The sequence below is a fragment of the Cherax quadricarinatus genome, chromosome 28 (assembly GCF_038502225.1).
Source record: "Cherax quadricarinatus isolate ZL_2023a chromosome 28, ASM3850222v1, whole genome shotgun sequence".
Lineage (NCBI taxonomy): Eukaryota > Metazoa > Arthropoda > Malacostraca > Decapoda > Parastacidae > Cherax > Cherax quadricarinatus.
This window is the reverse complement of record NC_091319.1, coordinates 16,073,207-16,094,612: the sequence shown is the minus strand read 5'-3', so window position 1 is coordinate 16,094,612 and position 21,406 is coordinate 16,073,207. Positions and strand designations below refer to the sequence as shown.

Below are 21,406 nucleotides of genomic sequence, written 5' to 3'. Positions count from 1 at the left end.
CATTTCAGTTCTCAGGTAATCCATCAGATTAATAAGGGAGGTATCTGTTGAGTAGGATCTTCTAAAGCCCGATTGATAGCTATGGAGAATGCTGTTGTCATTAAGGTACTTAACTACTTGAGAATACACCGCCCTCTCCAGAATTTTAGATATTATACTGAGTATACTAACAGGTCTATAGTTGCTTACATCAGACCTATTAATTTTCTTGAAGATAGGAGTAACTCTGGCCTCCTTGAACCCCTCCGGTACGGTATTAGTGGTGATTGATAGATTTATTATGTGAGCAATAGGGATTGACAGTTCAGAAGCACCATCTTTTAGGAACTTAGACGGGATGTTATCAGGGCCTGTGCTCTTAGTTGGGTTTAACCTGCTTAGTTCTTTTTGAATGAAGTCATGAGATACACTTACTAGTTGACAACTGTTTGGGGTTACCCCTTTATTGGTATAGTATGTTTGAAACTTATCAGAGTCTGTGTTAAAGGTATTTGATGCAGCTGGTAGTTTACTTACTAGTGTTGATGCAACAGATGTGTAGTAGGAATTAAAGCAATTTGCCACCTTAGATGTTTCGTGGCATACCTCATTATCGATAGTGAGTACTATGTTAGACCTATCTACTGGCTTATGGCTATACCCCAACTGTTTTAGTTGTTGCCAGAGCTTTCTGGGGTTATGCTTATACTCTTCAATTTTTGAGCAATAGTGCTTTGCCTTTGCTCCTTTTATAAGCCTCTGTACTCTGTTCCTCACCCTTTGGAATTCATTTAGTGCTGCAATATCCTGTCTGCTTTAAATCTTTTTAGCAGCTGGTCTCTGAATTTCATATTATCTAATATCTCAGTAGTCATCCAGGGTTCAGTTCTTCGTTTAATCCTAACCTCTCTAACTGGTGCAATATTGTCAAGGATGGTAGTGAACATTGTTTTGAATTTTTCCCAGGCATCGTTTACGTCCGTGCAACTTGTTATCTCTGTCCAGTCACAATTGTGTAGCCTATTTACCAGTGTTTCTTTACTGTAGTTTCTAGTTGACCTCATTTTTATTGTCCTGTGTAGGCCTATCCTATCCCTAGTGATTTTCCTGGTGCAGTAAATGATGAAATGATCACTAAGACCTGTGGTAAAGACGCCTGACTGACTAATGTTCTCAGCGCGGTTACAAAGTATGTGGTCAATTAGGGTGGCTGAGAACTGTGTGATCCGGGTTGGTGTATTAATTAGTTGGGTGTAGCTATTTAATCCTAGAATTTGCTTATACCTTTTGCATAGCCCGTTATTTTGCTGCTGAAAACAGATATTGAAGTCGCCCAGTATTATTGTCTCGCAATTGTTTTCAACTCCGGACAAGACTCTGGAAAAGTCTTCTAAGAACTGGTCCTGGGTAGGAGGGCGGTAACTAGTTCCTACTAAGATGGGTTTGGTCTTGGGAAGCAGCACTTCGAACCATAGAATCTCCAGTTTATTGTTATTTAAATCAGGTCTTGGGTTGTAAGCTAAGTCATTTCTAATGTAGGCACATACTCCACCACCCTTTCTGTTCCTATCTAAGCGTTTTATATTGTAACCTTCTATTTTGACCTCGTCGTCAGTCACCGTATCATCCAACCAAGATTCAGAGATGGTTATAACTGCCGCCCTAATTTTGTTAGATAGAATCCTAATCTCTGCCAATTTAGGAAGAAGTGATCTTGCATTGACATGAATAAAGTGAAGGCCTGTTTTCATAAAACAATCATAATTATCAATATATGGCAATGGGTCATTTGTATTAAAATTAGGTAAATCAATGTCATCACTGCTAAAGGGTAACTGTGCCAAAGTGCATTTGTTACACACAAAATGAATTCTGGCACCGTTGCTATAATTGTACATACATCCATCATGCACCCACCCCTTACACATTTTACATAAGGTGCCTCTTCTATTTTTCATGCGTACTTTAGTACAGTGTATGCACCTGTTTGGTAGTGTTTGAGATAATAATGGCTGTATTGTCTCACATTGACCTATGTATGCATTACATATGGAGTTAAGGTTTTCATAGTAATATCTTTATTTCTACAAGTACGTATACAAGGTATACAGGCCTAAGTGACATCAATGACATACTGATATATAGAAAGCCGCTTGTTATGCAGAGCATTTCGGGCAAATTAGGTCAGTTTTGTCCCAGGATGCGACCCACACCAGTCGACTAACACCCAGGTACCCATTTTACCGATGGGTGAACATAGACAACCGGTGTAAGGAAACGCGTTGAATGTTTCCACCTCTCTCTGTTAGTGTTAAGGCTTGCGGGCCACCTGATTAAACTTGGGAATGTCATGTTCCCGTTTCTCTCTACAGAGGAAACTTTGTTTCCTCTCTAATTCCCGCCCATATTTGGACAACAATATTTTCCCGGACTCCCGGGAGATAGGTCTCGATAAGGCGCACACTTGGGTGGCTCTTACCAACCCCAACAACAGCATGGGCCTGGGCTCCTCGAGGGTTAATGATTTTTCAAGCACGGTGCACGCGTTATAAAGAAATATTCGGAGACAAAGGGCTCTAAACTCCCACAAACAAGATGAGCTTCATTATCCCTGATTGGGGAGGCGGTGACTCATTCTCTTATCACGAAGATTTGGAAGACCCATCGGTATGTAAAATAAACATATAATCATATAATAAAAAAGAAGCGCTAAACCTACAAGATAAAAATGATAGGTATACAGAGAGAGAGAGAGAGGCAAACAGACAGACAGAAAGACAGACAGATATGACGTGATGTACATGCATGCTTGCATACATATATGCATTCTAAAGAGCTAAATAATTAGATATATACGCACAGATGCAGATGACCATGAGGATCCCTGCAGTGCTCCTCTGGCTTGTGTAAAGTTCATTGTCAGTTCTGTTTATAACTTTGAAATGAACTGAGTTGTAGTAATATCTTTTGTTTTTCCACTCATGATTTCTTAATCTGGTAGGTTAGATCAAATTATTTAGGTGGTGGTTGTCACTCATGTAGAAAATTCTGATGGTTAAAATAGTTTTTTTATTTAGAAATTTTAGCATACATACAGAGGTACAAAAAAATACAGGTAAGAGCAGCATGCCAAAGCCACTTATATGCATAGCATTACGGGCTGGCTTAAAATTAACTTAAGATTAACTAAGCAATGATGAAATCAGTGATAAGACATTATTGTAAACAGATAACTATAAAGCACAAATGAGTATTACAAAGACAGGTAATATGGTTGCATGCGTTGCTGTTCATTCAGTAGAATGGAGTATTCTGTTAGGTAGTGTATTTAAAAAAATAACAAAGTTAGATTGGGTCCTAGGTTTAACATTTATGTGATATAATTTTAAGGTTCAGTTATTCAGTATTTATTTGGTTTTGAGTGAGTAAGTGAACTTTGAGAAGAGACTTGAATTTATAAACAGGTAGTGTTTCTTTTATATTTACAGGTAATGAGTTCCAGATTTTAGGGCCTTTTATGTGCATTGAGTTTTTGCATAGTGTGAGATGGACACGAGGAACATCAAAGAGTGATCTGTGCCTTGTGTTATGGTCATGTGTTCTGTTGAGGTTGGCAAGGAGATGTTTGAGGGGAGGGTTAATATCAGAGTTTAGTGTTCTATGTATGTAATAGGTGCAATAATAAGTATGGATGTTTTGTATGGTGAGTAGGTTGAGTGTTTTGAATATTGGTGGAGTGTGCTGCCTGTAGTGAGAATTTGTTATCATTCTAACTGCAGCCTTTTGTTGGGTAATTAGTGGTCTGAGATGGTTAATTGTTGTTGAGCCCCATGCACAAATTCCATAGGTGAGATAGGGGTAAATAAGAGAGTGATAAAGGGCCAGGAGGGCTGACTGTGGAACATAGTACCGTATCTTCGATAGTATGCCTACAGTCTTGGAAATTTTCTTAGAAATTTGTTGTATATGTGTATGAAATTTGAGTCTATTATTGAGGTGGATTCCTAAGAATTTTCCCTCTGTTAGCTTTGTGATAGGTGATCCGTTTATCGTTATGTTAAGAGGTACATCTGTAGCTCTGTTACCAAACTGAATGAAGTAGGTTTTGTCAATGTTTAGTGTAAGTTTGTTAGTCCTCATCCAGGTAGATATTTTCTGTAATTCGGTGTTTACAGTATTGGCTAGCGTGACTGGGCTCGTGTGAGAGAAGACGTATGTAGTGTCATCTGCAAAAAGTGTGGGTTTGAGTAATTGCGAAGCATTTGGTAGGTCATTTATGTATAGGAGAAAGAGAAGAGGGCAAGGACACTTCCCTGTGGGACACCAGCTGTAATTGGTTGTGCGGAAGAGCTTGCCCCATTTGCGTGCACATATTGGCTTCTGTTGCTGAGGTAAGACTTGAGGTAGTTGAGGGAGTGCCCTCTAATACCATAGTGTGACAATTTTACATGGAGCAAGTCATGGTCAACTGTATCAAAAGCTTTACGTAAGTCAATGAAGATCCCCAGTGGGACTTCTTTTTTCTCTATTGCAGTGTATATATGTTCTAGCATGTGTATAATAGCATCATTAGTATTTTTATTAGGCCTGAATCCAAATTGGCAGGGGTTGAGAATGTTTTGGGAGATGAGGTAGGAGTAGATTCATTTATGAATTAATTTTTCGAAGATTTTTGAGAGAGGGTGTAAATTGGATATTGGCCTATAGTTATTCAACTCTGTTTGGTCTCCTCCTTTATGGATCGGGGTGACCCTTGCTATTTTGAGAACTGTAGGGAAGGTGGAGGATTCAATGGATTTGTTAAAGAGTGTTGCAATGATTGGTGATAGTACTTGTGACACTTTTTTGTATATAAAGGGTGGTAAGGTATTTAAATCTCCTGCCTTGTTTTTCAGTGCGTTGATAATAAGGGAGACTTCGTATGGGTTAGTTGGAGCTAGGAACAGTGTGTTCGGGTAGTTGCCAGTGAGGTAGTCATTTGGTGGGGTATCTGAGCTTGGGATTTTATTGGAGAAGAAATCATTGAGTCTGTTTGCTGTTTCTGTTGGTGGGAGTTGGGGTTCATCTGATTTTGCTAATTTTATTTCGCTATGTCGTGATATCTTTTTTGTTCCCAGAATTTCTGATAGGGTCTTCCAGGTCTTTTTTATATCACCTCGTAAGTTGGATAATCTGTTCTCATAATACAATTTTTTTGCCCTTCTTATCAGGCTGGTTAGGATTGACGAGTAACGTTTTGTTTGGTCTCTGGTTATGTGACCCATTCTGTACTGTTTTTCATATCGGTGTTTTGTATTTATGGATTTGAGAATGCTGGGTGTTAGTCAGGGACTGTTCAGTCTCTTAGCTGTCATCTGTTTAGTTTTTTTAGGGCAGTGCTTGTTATAAAGGTATTGGGTCTTTTTTAGAAAATTATTAAAACATTCGTCAATATCTGTATAGATTTCTAGCTCAGTGTGCCAGTCAATGTTTGTTACTGCTGTTGTGAAGTTATTAATGGCTGCCTCATTGTGAAGTCTGAAGGTGACTTTAGTAGTGTCTTGGGGTATTTTACCAAGAGTTGTTATGAGGAAAGTAGGGTAGTGGTCTGTGGTATTATCTGTAATTATGCCTGATTTTAAAGGGGATATGGTGTTGGTGCAGATGTGGTCAAGTAGGGAAACACTAGTCTCTGTAACTCTTGTAGGTTTTGTTACTGTTGGTAGCAACATGCAGTTACTCATTGTGTTTGTGAATTCAGTAACGTGTGGGTCCTGGTCTTGCAGGAGATTTATACTGAAGTCACCTGAGAGTAGTAAGTGATCTTTGTTCATGCGTGCATCAGTTATCATACTTCCTAGGTTTTGACTAAATTGGCTAATGTTTGATTGTGGAACTCTGTAGATGTTTATCACTGTGAGAGGTTTTTGTAGGTATTTGGATTTGAATTTAGCTATTATATATTCCCCATGTTCATCCCTTGTGCAAGTATTAGTGATACATTCTAGTTGGTCTGAGTAGAATATAGCTGTGCCACCCCCTTGTTGGTCTGGCCTACAGTTGTGTATGGCTGTGTAACCAGGAATGGCATAGACATCTGTAGTATCAGGCTTTAGCCAAGTTTCAGTTAGTGTAATGATGGACATATTGGCATGCAAGGAATTTAGTAATGCTAGGAGGTCATCATAATGCTTGCTTAAAGATCTGATATTGTAGTTAAAGATAGTTATGTTGTTGTTGGCTCTGAGAAGTGCCTTTGATTGTTCTGCTGTGTAGTAATTACAGTAACTGTTTGAATCATTTAAGTCATTAAATAAGAGGTTGGTATCAAGATCATTGCTTGTAATCATAAGATTTGTAGTGAATCTATAGTTAGAATTAAGTAAAAAATAAAGTAAATATTCTAAAGCTAAAAAAAATAGCACCTGAATTATTTAACAAATGTAAAAAATAATGAGCTAAGGTAGTTTTTTAAAGCTAAAATAAAGGAGACAATATAAAAGGGACTAAAATAATTTGTGGTGAACAAATAAAGTGATGATCAAATAATGGAGCTAGGGAATATGATAGTAGGTAGTACTTTAAAGTTAGAATTATAATATAAAATTATAATATAAAAGGGACTAATATAAGTTGTGGTGAACAATAAAGTGGTAATCAAATAAATGAGCTTTGGAGTATAATGGCAAAATAGTGAACTTATTAACTTTAGCACCTGAGAATAGCACCTTGATTATTTTAACAATTATGAATATATGAGCTAAGGTAGTTATATAAAGCTAAAATAAAGGAAAAAAAAAATATATATATAAGGGACTACAATTAAGTAATGGTAAACAAGTTAAATGGACAGATAGTCACTATGAAATATTATTGGTTTAGGAGTAAGATCTGATTTGTAATATTAAATAAGTTGAGCAGTTTATTGCACAATAAAAAGTAAAAAAAAAATGAGGTAGTTGGTACTAGCTAGCAAAAGATAGTTTTGGTACTTGCAAAAAAGTAATTGGAATATACACTAATTGCACACACAATAAAAAGTGACTAAAAAACAAGTAGTGGTAAACAAAATTAAATGGACAGGTAAGAACAATGAATAATATTAATTTGGAGTAAGATTTGACTTGTAACATAAAATTATGAGCAATTAATAGCAGTAAGAAAGAAGTAAAAAAGTATTGGAGGTAGTTAGCATTAGCTTGTGATGAAAAAAATAATAAAAATAATAATGCACAATATAATAGTAACGTACACTATATGCACCACACGTATATATGTATTAAGGGCACTTATCTAATCTGTTACAGAAATGACAGCTTTTCTAAGGAAGGTAGAGAAATCGTGTTCGTTTGAGATGGTATATTGTTGTCCTGTTGATGTTTTCCTTACTAGTATTTTCCCATCTCGCGTGAAACACTGATGTATTTTGTTTTCCTGTTTAAGTTTTCTCAGCCTGAACAGAAGGTTTTGACGTTTTCTTGTTAGACACTCATTTATGTACACTCCATTTTTCATTGTAATTGCTGATTTAATTAGGTCCTTTCTTTTATCGTATGAATGAAGTCTGATCATTATACTGTGTTTACTTCCTGGTTTTCCTAACAAACGTGTTTCTTTGATTTCATTGTTTTGCACGATGACTTGTACGTGGTCCTGTATTATCCTGACAGCAGTTTCTTTGCACTGTGCTTGTGTTATGTCACTTGGAATGTGTGGACTGTTTATTATAACTGCATCAGACAACTTATCTTGTTCGGTTTTGTCGTCTTGGAAATCAAGGTATTCATTTAGTCGAGTGTGCATGTTCTGGTTCCAGTCCTTGATTGCTTCTTCAACCTTCATATTTATTGTAGTTATTTGTTCGGTGTGACTGGCTATAGCTGCTTTCAGAGTATTTTCTGTGTTAACACTTCCCGATGTAATCTTCTCTTCAAGGTTTTGGATCTTGTTCTCGAGGTTGGTTATCTTGGATTCTCGTCGCTCGAGTGTTGCTTTGATATCTTTGATTTCGTTTTCTAGAGCAACGATATTGTCCTTGATATTGTCAGGAATAATCATACCTGAGTAATCATGGGTGAATCCTTTGAAGGGAGTGGAGTTGGAGGGGGAGTCAGCCATGTTTGTTGTTGTTGTTGTTCCCTGGGTGGCAGCGGTGAGGGGGGTTGATGATACACCGGCGTCCTGCTGGGTAGACAAGTTGAGTTCTAGGGTCCTTGCTGTTATTCTTTTATTACTGATGTTGTTTCTTCTGCGATATCCTTTCATAGTATCACTGAAGTAGATACTGTGTAGCAATGGAGAAGGCTTGTTTTCTCGGAGCTTGGGTTAAGTGGTTGTCTGGCAGCGGAGGCAGTGTTTGGGTTAGCAGGGCTGTCTTCCTTAGATCTTCTATTTTTGTCAAGATTTGGGTTACATTCTTAGTATTCTTGGGTCATTTTGTGGTCTACGTGGGTTCATGTAGTTGAACTTTCACTTAGGCCATCACAAGTTTTGATGAGCGATGTTTTTTGAGGAAGAAGAGCTGGTAGGATGCCGCTGCTGCCGCCGCTGCCGCTGTGACAAGCTCAATTTGTGTGCAATAAGTAGAAAGTCAAGATTATCAGCACCAAGTTTCCATGATTTTGATGTCTCTGACATGTGTAATTAGATCAAAGGTACATTTTGTATTATACTAACCAGGCCCGGTGGCCTGGTGGCTAAAACTCTCGCTTCACACATGGAGGGCCCGGGTTTGATTCCCGGCGGGTGGAAACATTTCGATGGGTTTCCTTACACCTGTTGTCCTGTTCACCTAGCAGCAAATAGGTACCTGGGTGTTAGTCAACTGGTGTGGGTTGCATCCTGGGGGACAAAATTGAGGACCCTAATAGAAATAAGTTAGATAGTCCTCGATGGCACACTGACTTTCTTGGGTTATCCTGGGTGGCTAACCCTTCGGGGTTAAAAATCCGAACGAAATCTTATCTTATCTTATCTATGGCTGTTTCATTAAATGAGCAGGAAGGGTAAAGAGAAAGGAGTCTTTCAATGTTTATTATGCTAATTGCCGTAGTGCTAGGAATAAGATGGACGAGTTGAGATTAGTTGCTAGTGCAGGTAACATTGATGTATTTGCCTTAACTGAGTCATGGTTTAATTCAAAAAGTCGGGACATGCCTGCGGAATGTCATATTCAGGGTTTTAAATTGTTCCAAGTAGACAGAAGTATCGGGAAGGGGGGTGGGGTGGCATTGTATGTCCGAGATCGCTTGAACTGTTGCATAAAAATGGGTATTAAGTCTGAAGTAACACATACAGAGTCTGTTTGGATAGAATTTTCAGAGGGGCATGAAAAACTGATTTTAGGAGTGATATACCGTCCCCCAAACTTAGATAGGGACCAAGGGAGACTACTATGGGAGGAAATTGTTAAGGCCACAAGGCACAATAATGTAGTAATTCTAGGAGACTTTAACTTTAGTCATATTGATTGGAATTTCTTGACTGGGAATTTAGAATCATACGACTTCTTAGAAGTATTTCAGGATTGTTTTTTGAAGCAGTTTGTGACAGAACCTACAAGGGGAAATAACCTGCTTGACTTAGTTATGGCAAACAATGAATCCCTTGTTAATAATTTAGAAATTTCAGAGGAACTGGGTGCTAGCGACCACAAATCAATTACATTTAGCATTGAATGGAAGTACAATAGTAGCGATAACTCAGTAACAGTCCCAGATTTTCGCTTAGCAGATTACGATGGGCTTAGAGAACACTTATCATCTGTTGACTGGGGTAACGAAGAGAGCTATCAATATGACAGTTTTCTGAACACTATACATGCTGCTCAAAGAACGTTTATCCCATATAAAGAAATTAGATCAAATAGAAATGACCCAAAATGGATGAATAATAGGCTCAAATATCTACTAGGGCATAAGAAAGGAATTTATAGGCGTATCAAAAGAGGTGAGGGTCATCTTATGAATCAGTATATTGACATTAAGAGGGACATTAAAAAGGGGATAAGAAAAGCTAAAAGGGACTATGAAATTAAAGTTGCTAGGGATTCTAAAACTAACCCAAAAAGTTTTTTCCAGGTCTATAGAACAAAAGTTAGAGATAAGATAGGTCCCCTTAAAAATAACTATGGGCACCTTACTGACAAAGAGAATGAAATGTGCTCGATTTTAAATAATTACTTTCTCTCAGTTTTTACACAGGAAGACACTAACAATATTCCAGTTATTAATTTTTATAGTGGGCTAGAAGAAGATAAATTATGTAACATCACAGTCACTAATGAAATGGTTGTGAAGCAGATAGACAGACTGAAGCAAAATAAGTCGCCGGGTCCTGATGAGGTTTTTTCAAGGGTTCTTAACCCTTTGACTGTTTCAGGCCCCTCTCTGAAACTGTCATTCTATGTCGCCAAATATTCAAAAAAAAAAAAATTATTTTTTCTTATGAAAATGTTAAGATTATTTTTCTGAGTGTTTTAGTCCAAAAAAAAAATTTTTGCCATTGGTACTTACCGAGATATAGAGCTGTGAAGTTTGCAGAAAATGAGCCGCGTATGGCAACAGCGGCGACTGCCGCTCACCCGGTAAACTTTAGTTTACTTGTATTTGAAGGTTTGTTGTTTTTTTCACTATTTTATTTTTTCACATAACTTATGTGGCCTATGAGACCAAAGTAAGGTGCAATGTATATATATACACTCATTGTATACAACACAATAAGCACACAAACATAATTATCAATATATTGTTTACAAAACTTGTTTACACAAACAAACAATTCTTCTTCTTCTTCTTCTTCTTCTTCTTCTTTTTCTTCTTCTTCTTCTTCTTCTTCTCCTTCTTCTTCTCCTTCTTCTTCTCCTTCTTCTTCTCCTTCTTCTTCTTCTTCTTCTTCTTCTTCTCCTTCTTCTTCTCCTTCTTCTTCTCCTTCTTCTTCTCCTTCTTCTTCTCCTTCTTCTTCTCCTTCTTCTTCTCCTTCTTCTTCTCCTTCTTCTTCTTCTCCTTCTTCTCCTCCTCCTTCTCCTCCTCCTTCTCCTCCTCCTTCTCCTCCTTCTTCTCCTCCTTCTCCTCCTTCTCCTCCTTCTTCTCCTTCTTCTTCTCCTTCTTCTCCTCCTCCTTCTCCTCCTCCTTCTCCTCCTTCTTCTCCTCCTTCTCCTCCTTCTTCTCCTTCTTCTTCTCCTTCTTCTTCTCCTTCTTCTCCTTCTTCTTCTCCTTCTTCTTCTTCTCCTTCTTCTTCTTCTCCTTCTTCTCCTCCTCCTTCTCCTCCTCCTTCTCCTCCTTCTTCTCCTCCTTCTCCTCCTTCTTCTTCTCCTTCTTCTCCTCCTCCTTCTCCTCCTCCTTCTCCTCCTTCTTCTCCTCCTTCTCCTCCTTCTTCTCCTTCTTCTCCTCCTTCTTCTCCTCCTTCTTCTCCTCCTCCTTCTCCTCCTTCTCCTCCTCCTCCTCCTTCTCCTCCTTCTCCTCCTTCTCCTCCTCCTTCTCCTCCTCCTCCTTGTGTGCGAGTGTGTGGCTTATAATTGTTTTGAGTCAGAAGTCGGCAGCTGTCAAAGTGACATATTATCTCATTAGTCACTACCCCTACCCCTGTCAAAACAATGGGGTCGGATGCTGCTTCCCCTCCTCCATTCTATCTAATTATCTTTCTCCCTCATTCTATATCTTTCAATCTGTCTCTCTTTCTGTCTGCCTATCTCTGTCTCACAGGTACACATAAATACAAGTATACATAGTGTAAATTACCTAGGATAACCCAAGAAATCCAGACAAAGTGCTATACTCTGCTTGAAGATGTGAGTAAACGTGATGACACAGTCTTGTGGCTCTCTCTGAGACAGAGAGCTAGATGGACAGACAGGGAGCTTGACAGACAGACAAATAGACAGACAGAAATGTTTGTGTACCAGCAAAAACAAAGGGAGGCGATGGTCATGTAATATTACCCTCCTTTATGCTCATCAAAGTCAGCTCTTATCAGATGTTATCTCCCCTTATCTTGTCACTGTCATGGGGTGGACTTTTTTTTTTCTTGCTTCAAGGGAACAATATTATTACATCTTCTTCTTCCTCCTCCTCCTCCTCTTCTCCTCCTCCTCCTCCTCCTCCTCCTCTTCCTTCCCTCCTCCTCCTCCTCCTCCTCCTCTTCCTCCCCTCCTCCTCCTCCATTGCTTTTGGTCTCAAACTCCTCCAAATCATGAAATTGATCTTCACTGACACTTCCATCTGTGTTAGAGCATCACTTGGGAAGAGAAGAGTCCCAGATTTGCTGGGGAATCACATATTTCTTACCACTAGACATGCTGAAAAATGACAACTGAAATGGCATTCCCACAATGCACCACTGGCTCCCCGATTTTTTTTATATGGTGCACACTGACCATGGAGACCCATTCTCTCACATGTGGGCCTAGCAGCTTTCTCCTGCTTGATTTGAAGCTGCTAGAATTTATGCGTATAAATACGTCAGAAACATTGGCTCGTAAGACGTATTTATACGTCGGAAACAGTCAAAGGGTTAAGGAATGCAAAATGGAACTCTGTGAACCATTAACTAATATTTTTAATTTATCTCTTCAAACAGGTGTAGTGTCTGATATGTGGAAGATGGCTAATGTAATTCCTATTTTTAAAACAGGGGACAAGTCGTTACCGTCAAATTACCGCCCAATAAGCCTGACCTCAATTGTAGGCAAATTACTAGAGTCAATTATAGCTGAGTTTATAAGAAGCCATCTCGATAAGCATAGCTTGATTAATGATACTCAGCATGGATTCACTAGAGGCCGGTCTTGTCTAACTAATTTATTAACTTTCTTCAGTAAAACTTTTGAGGCTGTTGACCACGATAAAGAATTTGATATTATTTACTTAGATTTTAGCAAGGCTTTTGATAGAGTTCCGCACCATAGACTGTTAAAGAAAGTGGCAGCTCATGGCATTGGGGGAAAAGTGCTCTCGTGGATCGAGTCATGGCTCACTGACAGGAAGCAGTGAGTGTCCATAAATGGGGTTAAATCCGAGTGGGGATCTGTAACAAGTGGCGTTCCACAGGGATCAGTCTTGGGCCCGTTGTTGTTTATAATATATATCAATGATCTTGATGAGGGAATTACTAGTGATATGAGCAAATTCGCCGATGACACAAAGATAGGTAGGATAATTGATTCAAACGTAGATGTTATGGAACTTCAGGAGGATTTAAACAAACTCTATTCTTGGTCAGAAAAGTGGCAGATGCAGTTCAATGTAGATAAATGCAAGGTTCTGAAGCTTGGGAGTGCCCATAACCCTAGTACTTATAAGTTAAATGATGTAGAACTTAGCCATACAGATTGTGAAAAGGACTTGGGGGTTATGGTGAGCAGCAACCTTAAACCAAGACAGCAATGCCTAAGCATACGTAATAAGGCAAATAGATTACTGGGATTTATGGAAATAAATGGTATAAAATACCGACACAATGGCAATATAAACACAAATGCAGTATAATGTGATCCTTTATTGACTACGTTTCGCCCACACACTGTGCTTTTTCAAGTCACAAACAGATCTACCTGGGGTGGAAGGGATGCGAGTATTTATAGTCAGGTTCAGAATGCTGAGGTCACATCAGATGCAGCATTCTCCACCTGACCTCAGCATTCTGAACCTGACTATAAATACTCGCATCCCTTCCACCCCAGGTAGATCTGTTTGTGACTTGAAAAAGCCCACTGTGTGGGCGAAACATAGTCAATAAAGGATCACACTATACTGCATATGTGTTTATAATTCCACTGGGATTTATATCAAGAAGTGTAAGCAACAGAAGTCCAGAGGTCATACTGCAGCTTTATACATCATTAGTAAGACCTCACCTAGATTATGCAGCTCAGTTCTGGTCTCCATATTACAGAATGGACATAAATTCGTTAGAAAACATTCAGCGTAGGATGACTAAATTAATACATAGCATTAGAAATCTTCCTTATGAAGAAAGATTGAAGACTCTTAAGTTACATTCACTTGTTAGACAAAGAATGAGGGGAGACCTGATCGAAATGTATAAGTGGAAGATAGGTATTAATAAAGGGGATATTAATAAGGTCTTGAGGATGTCTCTCCAAGAGAGAACCCGCAGTAATGGATTTAAATTAGATAAGTTTAGATTTAGAAAGGACATAGGAAAGTATTGGTTTGGAAATAGGGTAGTTGATGAGTGGAACAGTCTACCTAGTTGAGTTATTGAGGCTGGGACTTTGGGTAGTTTCAAATTTAGGTTGGATAAGTACATGAGTGGGAGGGGTTGGATTTGAGTGGGACTTTCACATCAGAGCTTATTTCTTGGGTAGCATTGAAAATTGGGTTGGGCAAATGTTTTGTTAGTGGGATGAATTGTAAAGGACCTGCCTAGTATGGGCCAACAGGCTTCCTGCAGTGTTCCTCCTTTCTTATGTTCTTGGTATAAACCTTGGTAATAAATACCGACAAGTTGGTTTAGAAAGACACATAAGCAAACACTATAACATATTTATTAGAAAACGTTTCGGTCCTGGGACCTTGATCACTTCTAACATACAGAGGTAGAAAGACATTATATATATAGGCGGAGAGTGAGATGTGACGCACGTGACCTGAGGAATATCATAAGAACATAAGAATGGAGGAACACTGTAGAAGGCCTACTGGCCCGCGCGAGGCAGGTCCCTATCAAAACAACCTTGGCATACATGATACTTAAGCAGCACCAACCCAACAACACAGGAGTCACATGATTTCATCGTCTACCCGTCCTCATCATAGGTAGAGGTTGTTTTGATAGGGACCTGCCTCACGTGGGCCAGTAGGCCTTCTACAGTGTTCCTCCATTCTTATGTTCTTATGACATTCCTCAGGTCACGTGCGTCACATCTCACTCTCCGCCTATATATATAATGTCTTTCTACCTCTGTATGTTAGAAGTGATCAAGGTCCCAGGACCGAAACGTTTTCTAATAAATATGTTATAGTGTTTGCTTACGTGTCTTTCTAAACCATCTTATGTTCTTAATGCCAGTTGCCAAACCTGACCACTGTCACACCCAGCAGATTATATCTCCACTAGCAAATCCTATCCACATTTATGTGACCACTATTAGATTGATAAAGACCCCAGGTGGGAGAAACATTCAAGAAGCACTACACTCATAGGACTCATTCCAGCTCAATTCAAGAAATAGGAACACAGGCCCATTTTCTTAGATCAAGAACTTCTCACCAGCATGACCCCTCAAGGAAGGTTCCTTGATGTTGGTGAGGGGCTCTTGATTTAGGGAATTGGATCTGTGCTCCAGTTCCCCGAATTAAGCCTGAATGCCTTTCACATCCCCCCCAGGCGCTGTATAATCCTCCGGGTTTAGCGCTTCCCCTTAATTATAATAATAATAATAATAATCACCAGCATGAGGGAATCTTCCTTGAGGGGATCTCAGATAAGGATAGCCAGCTGTTGCACATGTATCTTATTAAGATAAGATTTGTTCATATTTTTAACCCAGAGGGTTAGGCACTCAGGATAACCAAGGAAGTCAGTGTGTCATCAAGGATTGTCTGTCTTATCTCCACTGGGATCCTTTAATGTTGTCACCCAGAATATGACCCACGCCAGTCAAGTAACACCCAGGTACTTACTACTTGGCATTATATACCTTGGATCTAATTATACAAAAATAATAAGTAAAAAAAGATTAAGAGATTAAAGATTTTGTTTCTTTGCAAAAGTTACAATGTGTAATTACAGTTTTGATTTGTTAAGTGCAAAGGAAGCCACTGTCATGCCAGGGCATTTCAGGCAAATTAATCTTAGTGCATAATAACTACATAAGTCTAGACAAGATAAGAATAGTTAACTTTTTAATAAATCTTCATTTTATCTTAATACTAATGCAAGATAGTCAGCGTGGAGGTTTATAAGAATAATAATCTTGAAGTTGCAAATAATAAAAACTATGTATTACAATTAATGGCTCAAACAGTAATATTTTATTGATTGGCAGATATTTTAATAGACTAGAGGTCATATAATATTTGGGAGACTTGCTTCAAACTGATTAGAAGTTGCCTTGGGTGGTTTGGTTAGTATTGAGAGATGAAATGTTTTTTAAGCATAGCCCTAAATTTGTATGTAGTCAGTGGATCCTTAACCAGTTCAGATAGTGAATTCCAGATCTTTAGGCCCTTTGTGTATTGCATTGCCTTAAAAATGTTGTTACTGATGTTATTAACTGTTACTAGCACCCAGGTACTTACTTATTACTGGGAATTATATACCTTGGATATAATTATAGTAGACCATTATATTACACGGTAGTTACGTTCTGAAAATGCCATGTCAAGTAAAACCGTGTTAGATAAACCGAAGAACTTATGGGAAAAATAGGGTTATGTTCCTGGGAGCCCCCCAAAAAAGCCAAATAACTTTTTTTTAGACCAACAGATCCTACAAAATTAAAATTGAATATGCAATTGTAGTTCATTGTTATGATATATTATGTTTTTACTGCTTAGGACTACAAATGCAACAGAAATAATAGTATTTCTTACCTTAAATTGCGGGTGCTGGTGTTTGTCGATGATTGTGAAGAGAGTGGAGAGTTATGCTGTGGCCCTACAGGGCTGAGGTGGATGGTAGAGGTTCTGGTACTGAAGTCGATGGTTGTACTCGAGTGTGCATAAATTCTGTAATGGATTTCTGGGCTATTTTACCCTGCAGTACATTATACAGCTGACAATAAAGTATCAGCTGCTCTAGACACCATTTCAGAGCACTGCTTCTAGATTCATCAGGGTCCTCCTCACTGAAAAAGTCTAACTTAAAGGTCAGTCAGTAAGTCAAGTCAGTCAGTAATTCAGTCAGTAAGTCAGTAAAGTCAGTAAGTCACATCAGACAGCAAGTAAGTCATATCAGTAAATCAGTCAAGGCAGTCAGTAAATCAGTCAAGTGAGTAATCAGTCAAGTCAGTAAATCAGTCAAATAAGTCAGTTAAGTGAGTCAGTATATTCACCTCATTCTTTATAAGTGTATGAATTGATGCTTCATTAAGGCCATAGGCCCTCACTATATCCACCACACGTGAGCCACTCTTAAGCTTGTCTAATATCTCGATTTTCTTCGTAACTCCTAGACTTAAACGCTTAAACCTTTTTTTGCTACTTTCAGCAACACTTGTATGCCTACTGGGTGCCATGATTGCTTGGTAGATACAAGATATGGCAATTAAAAGATCTAAACTAAATCCACAAACCTAACAAACACAGCTAGCTCCTAGCAGAGAATGGTCCTACACACACATGAACCGAAGGCTGGGACAGGGGTGATAGGAGTGGCAGGGGATGGAGGTAGGCCTTCCCTGTTGACTCAGTGGTCTACCCCACAGCCAGGCAGAGTGTATCCTGTGGGCAATGCTCCAAATTTTTTCCCCTCCAACAACCCGAACCATGTTAAGTTAATATTACGAATTGTATAAAATTGTGCCGCAGTTTTTCATTAGTGCAGTAACCAAAATGTGCCAAATAAAACCATGTAATACAATGGTCTACTGTATACAGAAGTAATGAGTATGGAAAAAGGTAACAAGAATAGCAGATTAAAAAATGTCACTGCTAGACAATAATTAACATTGGCAGTTTATTACAGGGGAACCTTGGTACTCAAACTTAATTTGTTCCAGAAGGCCGTTTGAGTGCTGATCTGTTTAAGTATCAAACGAATTTTTCCCAACCACTCTTCTTTTTGGTTGGCTGTTATCACTAATCTTTGTAGGCCCGTAGTGACTTATTTATGCAAATAATATAAAAAAAAAATATGAAGAAACACAAAATAATTTATAGTGAAGTTCTGACAGGTTGTGTTTGTTTGGTCAAGTGTTGAACAAATGGTCAACTACTGAGCGAATTTTTTATCGAACAGTGTTCGAATACCGAATTATTTAAGTAAGGAGCTGTTCAAGTACCAAGGTTCTGCTGTATACTATATGGAGATCTCAATTAGGGATGGGACAATAAAATTTTTACCAGGCTAATATTGATACTATCAAAATTAGCTGATACCCACTGATACTGATACTTAATCTCAATCACATGAAATGTAGAGTGTGGATACAGACAAGGACACACACTACTACATGCTATAGGCTCATGGCCTGGTTGGCAAAGCTCTCACTTCACATGCTGAGGGTCCGGGTTCGATTCCCAGCAAGGGTTGTCCATGTTCACCCATCAGTAAAATGGGTGTTAGTTGACTGGTGTGGGTCACATCCTGGGACAAAAATTTACTTAACCTGCCCGAATTGCTCCGCATAACAAGGGGCTTTCTGTATAGTAGTACAATGGACCCTTAACTAGCGATGGCATCGATTAACGATAAATCTGACTAGCGATACATTTAAACGCAAAATTTTTGCCTCAACTAGCGCTTAAAAACCCGACCAGCGCTATTCGTTCCGTACCATACGCGTCCACTTTGGCCTGAGCGCGCCTCGCTTGTCCCTTGGGTGTCAGTGTTTACAAGCCAGCCAGCCACCGCGGTCGCTTCCAAACATACAACAACTGGAACATTTCATATTATCACAGCCTTTGTAGTGATTGCACCTGCAAAATAAGTCACCATGGGCCCCAAGAAAGCTTCTAGTGCCAACCCTACAGCAAAAAGGGTGAGAATTACTATGGAGATGAAGAAAGAGATCATTGCTAAGTATGAAAGTGGAGTGCATGTCTCTGAGCTGGTCAGGTTGTATAATAAACCCCAATCAACCATCGCTACTATTGTGGGTAAGAAAACAGCAATCAAGGAAGCTGTTCTTGCCAAAGGTGCAGCTGCTGCTGCACCACAGTCAGCTGTTGTTGTTGCTGCACCACCATCAGCTACATGTATTACTCAAAGATGTGGAGAGAGTGTTGTTGGTGTGGCTTAACGTGAAACAATTACCGAGAAACGATTAACCCCGGAGGGTTAGCCACCCAGGATAACCCAAGAAAGTCAGTGCATCATCGATGACTGTCTAACTTATTTCCATTGGGGGTCCTTAATCTTGTCCCCCAGGATGCGACCCACAACAGTTGACTAACACCCAGGTGAACAGGAAAAAATGCCTGGAACTAGTGCTCATATTGGTGAGGTTAGTGGGGAGGATGTGGAAGAGTTGGTGGAGGAGGACAATGAAGAACAAACCACTGATGAGCTGCTAGATCATCTTCAACAATAAGAGGCCACACCTGAGGAAACTGCTTCGGAGGAGGGGAGAGAGAAATTGAAGAAGTTGCCTACTTCAAAGATTAAGGAAATGTGTGCAATGTGGCTTAAAGTGCAAACCTTTTTTGATGAAAATCACCCTCACACAGCTATTGCAAGCCGTGCTGGTGACTATTACACTGACAATGTTGTGAAACACTTTAGGATAAAGGAACAAGAGGTACAGGCCTCTATGGACAGATATGTTGTGCGACAGAAGTCCAGTGACTCTGAAGCTGGTCCTAGTGGCATTAAAAGAACAAGGGAAGTAACCCCAGAAAAAGACTTGCTGCCTCAAGTGCTAATGGAAGGGGATTCCCCTTCTAAACACTAACAAGATCAACGGTCTCCCCTCCTCTCATCCCATCAATCATCACCAGATCTTCAATAAAGGTAAGTGTCATGTAACTGTGCATGTCTTCTTCAGTTTGTGTGTATTAAAATTAATATTTCATGTGGTAAAATTTTTTTTTTTTCAATACTTTGGGGTGTCTTGCACGGATTAATTTGATTTCCATTATTTCTTATGGGGAAAATTAACTTGACTAACGATTATTTTGATTAACGATGAGCTCTCAGGAACGGATTAATATCGCTGGTTGAGGGTCCACTGTATGTCATTGATGTCAGCTAGGCCTGTATACCTTATACATGTACATGTACTTGTAGAAATAAAGATATTATTATTTATTATTATCTTAGTGTAGCCAAAAACTCTAACTTTTTAGAGATATGCAAGAAATAGGTTATTACTTCATTGGTGATGATAATTGTAGGCTTTTTGGCATGTTCTACAGGTGGTTGTCATTCTCTGACTTTGCTCATGTACTTTACAAACTTAGTTCTTGCAAAATTGCTGACAGTGTTGTTGGTGTTTGTTTTTCGCAATAAACTGTTTTCTATAAAATAATTGGGTTACTGAATATGATGACAAAGACTGTAAGAAGATTGTATTCAGAATGGTAGACACTGAGGGGTTAATAGCCCAGAGTAATTCAAGTAAAAATCAGTTGCTTATTTCCATCAAGGTATTTCTGAGGTCCTGTCCCAGGATGTGACCCACAACAGTCAACACAAATGTAGGCATCTATTTACTGCTAAATAGAAGAGGTAGCAGGTGTTCAGAAACTTTTCCACATCTTGCTCTGCCTGGAATTTAACTCGGGTACTTTCAGTTGTGAGATGAATGTTCTTTTCTCCATACTCACACACTGTATATTTGTAACACTAATCTCTCACATGATAATTTCATGAAGGAGCATAGAGAAATAGAGATAGAGAAATAATTTTTCTTATCAGTTTTAAGTGTGATTTTTCTTGTTGCTTGTCCTGAGGCCAGACTTTCCTACTGATAGTAGTAAGATATAGCAATAAAGTACATGATGCATTATGTTGAACTTAGTTGTTCATTTAAATGTGTTTTATACACTGTGTATTCTTTTTTTGTTTCAGATATTAAGCTCCAAGTCATCTAAATGTTTATTAGCTAACTTAAAGAAGAAAAAAAAAAGAAAAAGAACAGAAGATAATAAATTTTCCCAGCAAATTCCACAGCCAAGACAAATAGAGAAATCTATAAATAGTTTGAGACAACATAATGATGCTCTTGGTGCCAGTCAGACCTGTTCCCTGTTGTTCCCAAACAAGTCTTCAGAGTTAAAAACAGATAAAAAGAAGAAAAAGAAAGTACCTAAAATTAAAGGCACTGGAGACCAAATTTATGGCATCTCAAAGAATATAAACAGTGAAGATACTGGAACAGCAATTGGAAATGGTAGTACAAATGACAATGTAGGCTTGGCTGAGCAATTAGTAATCAAAACTTGCCGAAAGAAGAAAAGGAAAAGGAAAAATAAAAATAAAAATAAATACAGTGAGTTAAATGCTAAACAAAAGAAAGAAAAGAATACACAAGACAACATGCTATCAAATATAAGTAGCACTGTTAATAAGTCTGTTGAATATGACAGCAAGGCAGATGTAAATGTGAGTTATGTATTTAATAGTAAATTATTAACTGGTGCACGTACTGTAGGTGAACATAGTGTTGACAATAAGGCAAGTTGTACAACAAAACGGAAAAAAAGGAATAAAAAGGGTAAATCCAGCAGTATGAATGAGTGTAAAGTTCATTCAGGAATTTCTTCGCAACCATCTGATTTTACAGAACCAGATGATCAGATGCTTTCAGGTGAAAACAGTGAAG

The 21,406-nt window shown here is 38.7% G+C and overlaps 1 protein-coding gene across 2 annotated transcripts in view; it reads left to right on the top strand.

The window, feature by feature from the left end:
• Positions 1–2,410: 2,410 nt before the first annotated feature.
• The window catches only part of LOC128693339 (glutamic acid-rich protein), a 60,240-nt gene continuing 41,244 nt past the window's right edge, over positions 2,411–21,406 (top strand). Inside the window, exons 1-2 of one of the 2 annotated variants that reach the window (XM_053783014.2) lie at positions 2,411–2,646; positions 20,653–21,406. The exon at positions 20,653–21,406 is cut by the window's right edge and continues 784 nt beyond it. In XM_053783014.2, the coding sequence (XP_053638989.1) occupies positions 2,575–2,646; positions 20,653–21,406 (826 nt within the window). In that variant the 5' untranslated portion in view covers positions 2,411–2,574. The remainder of the gene's footprint in view (positions 2,647–20,652) is intronic. The other variant, XM_053783013.2, reaches the window with a different exon arrangement.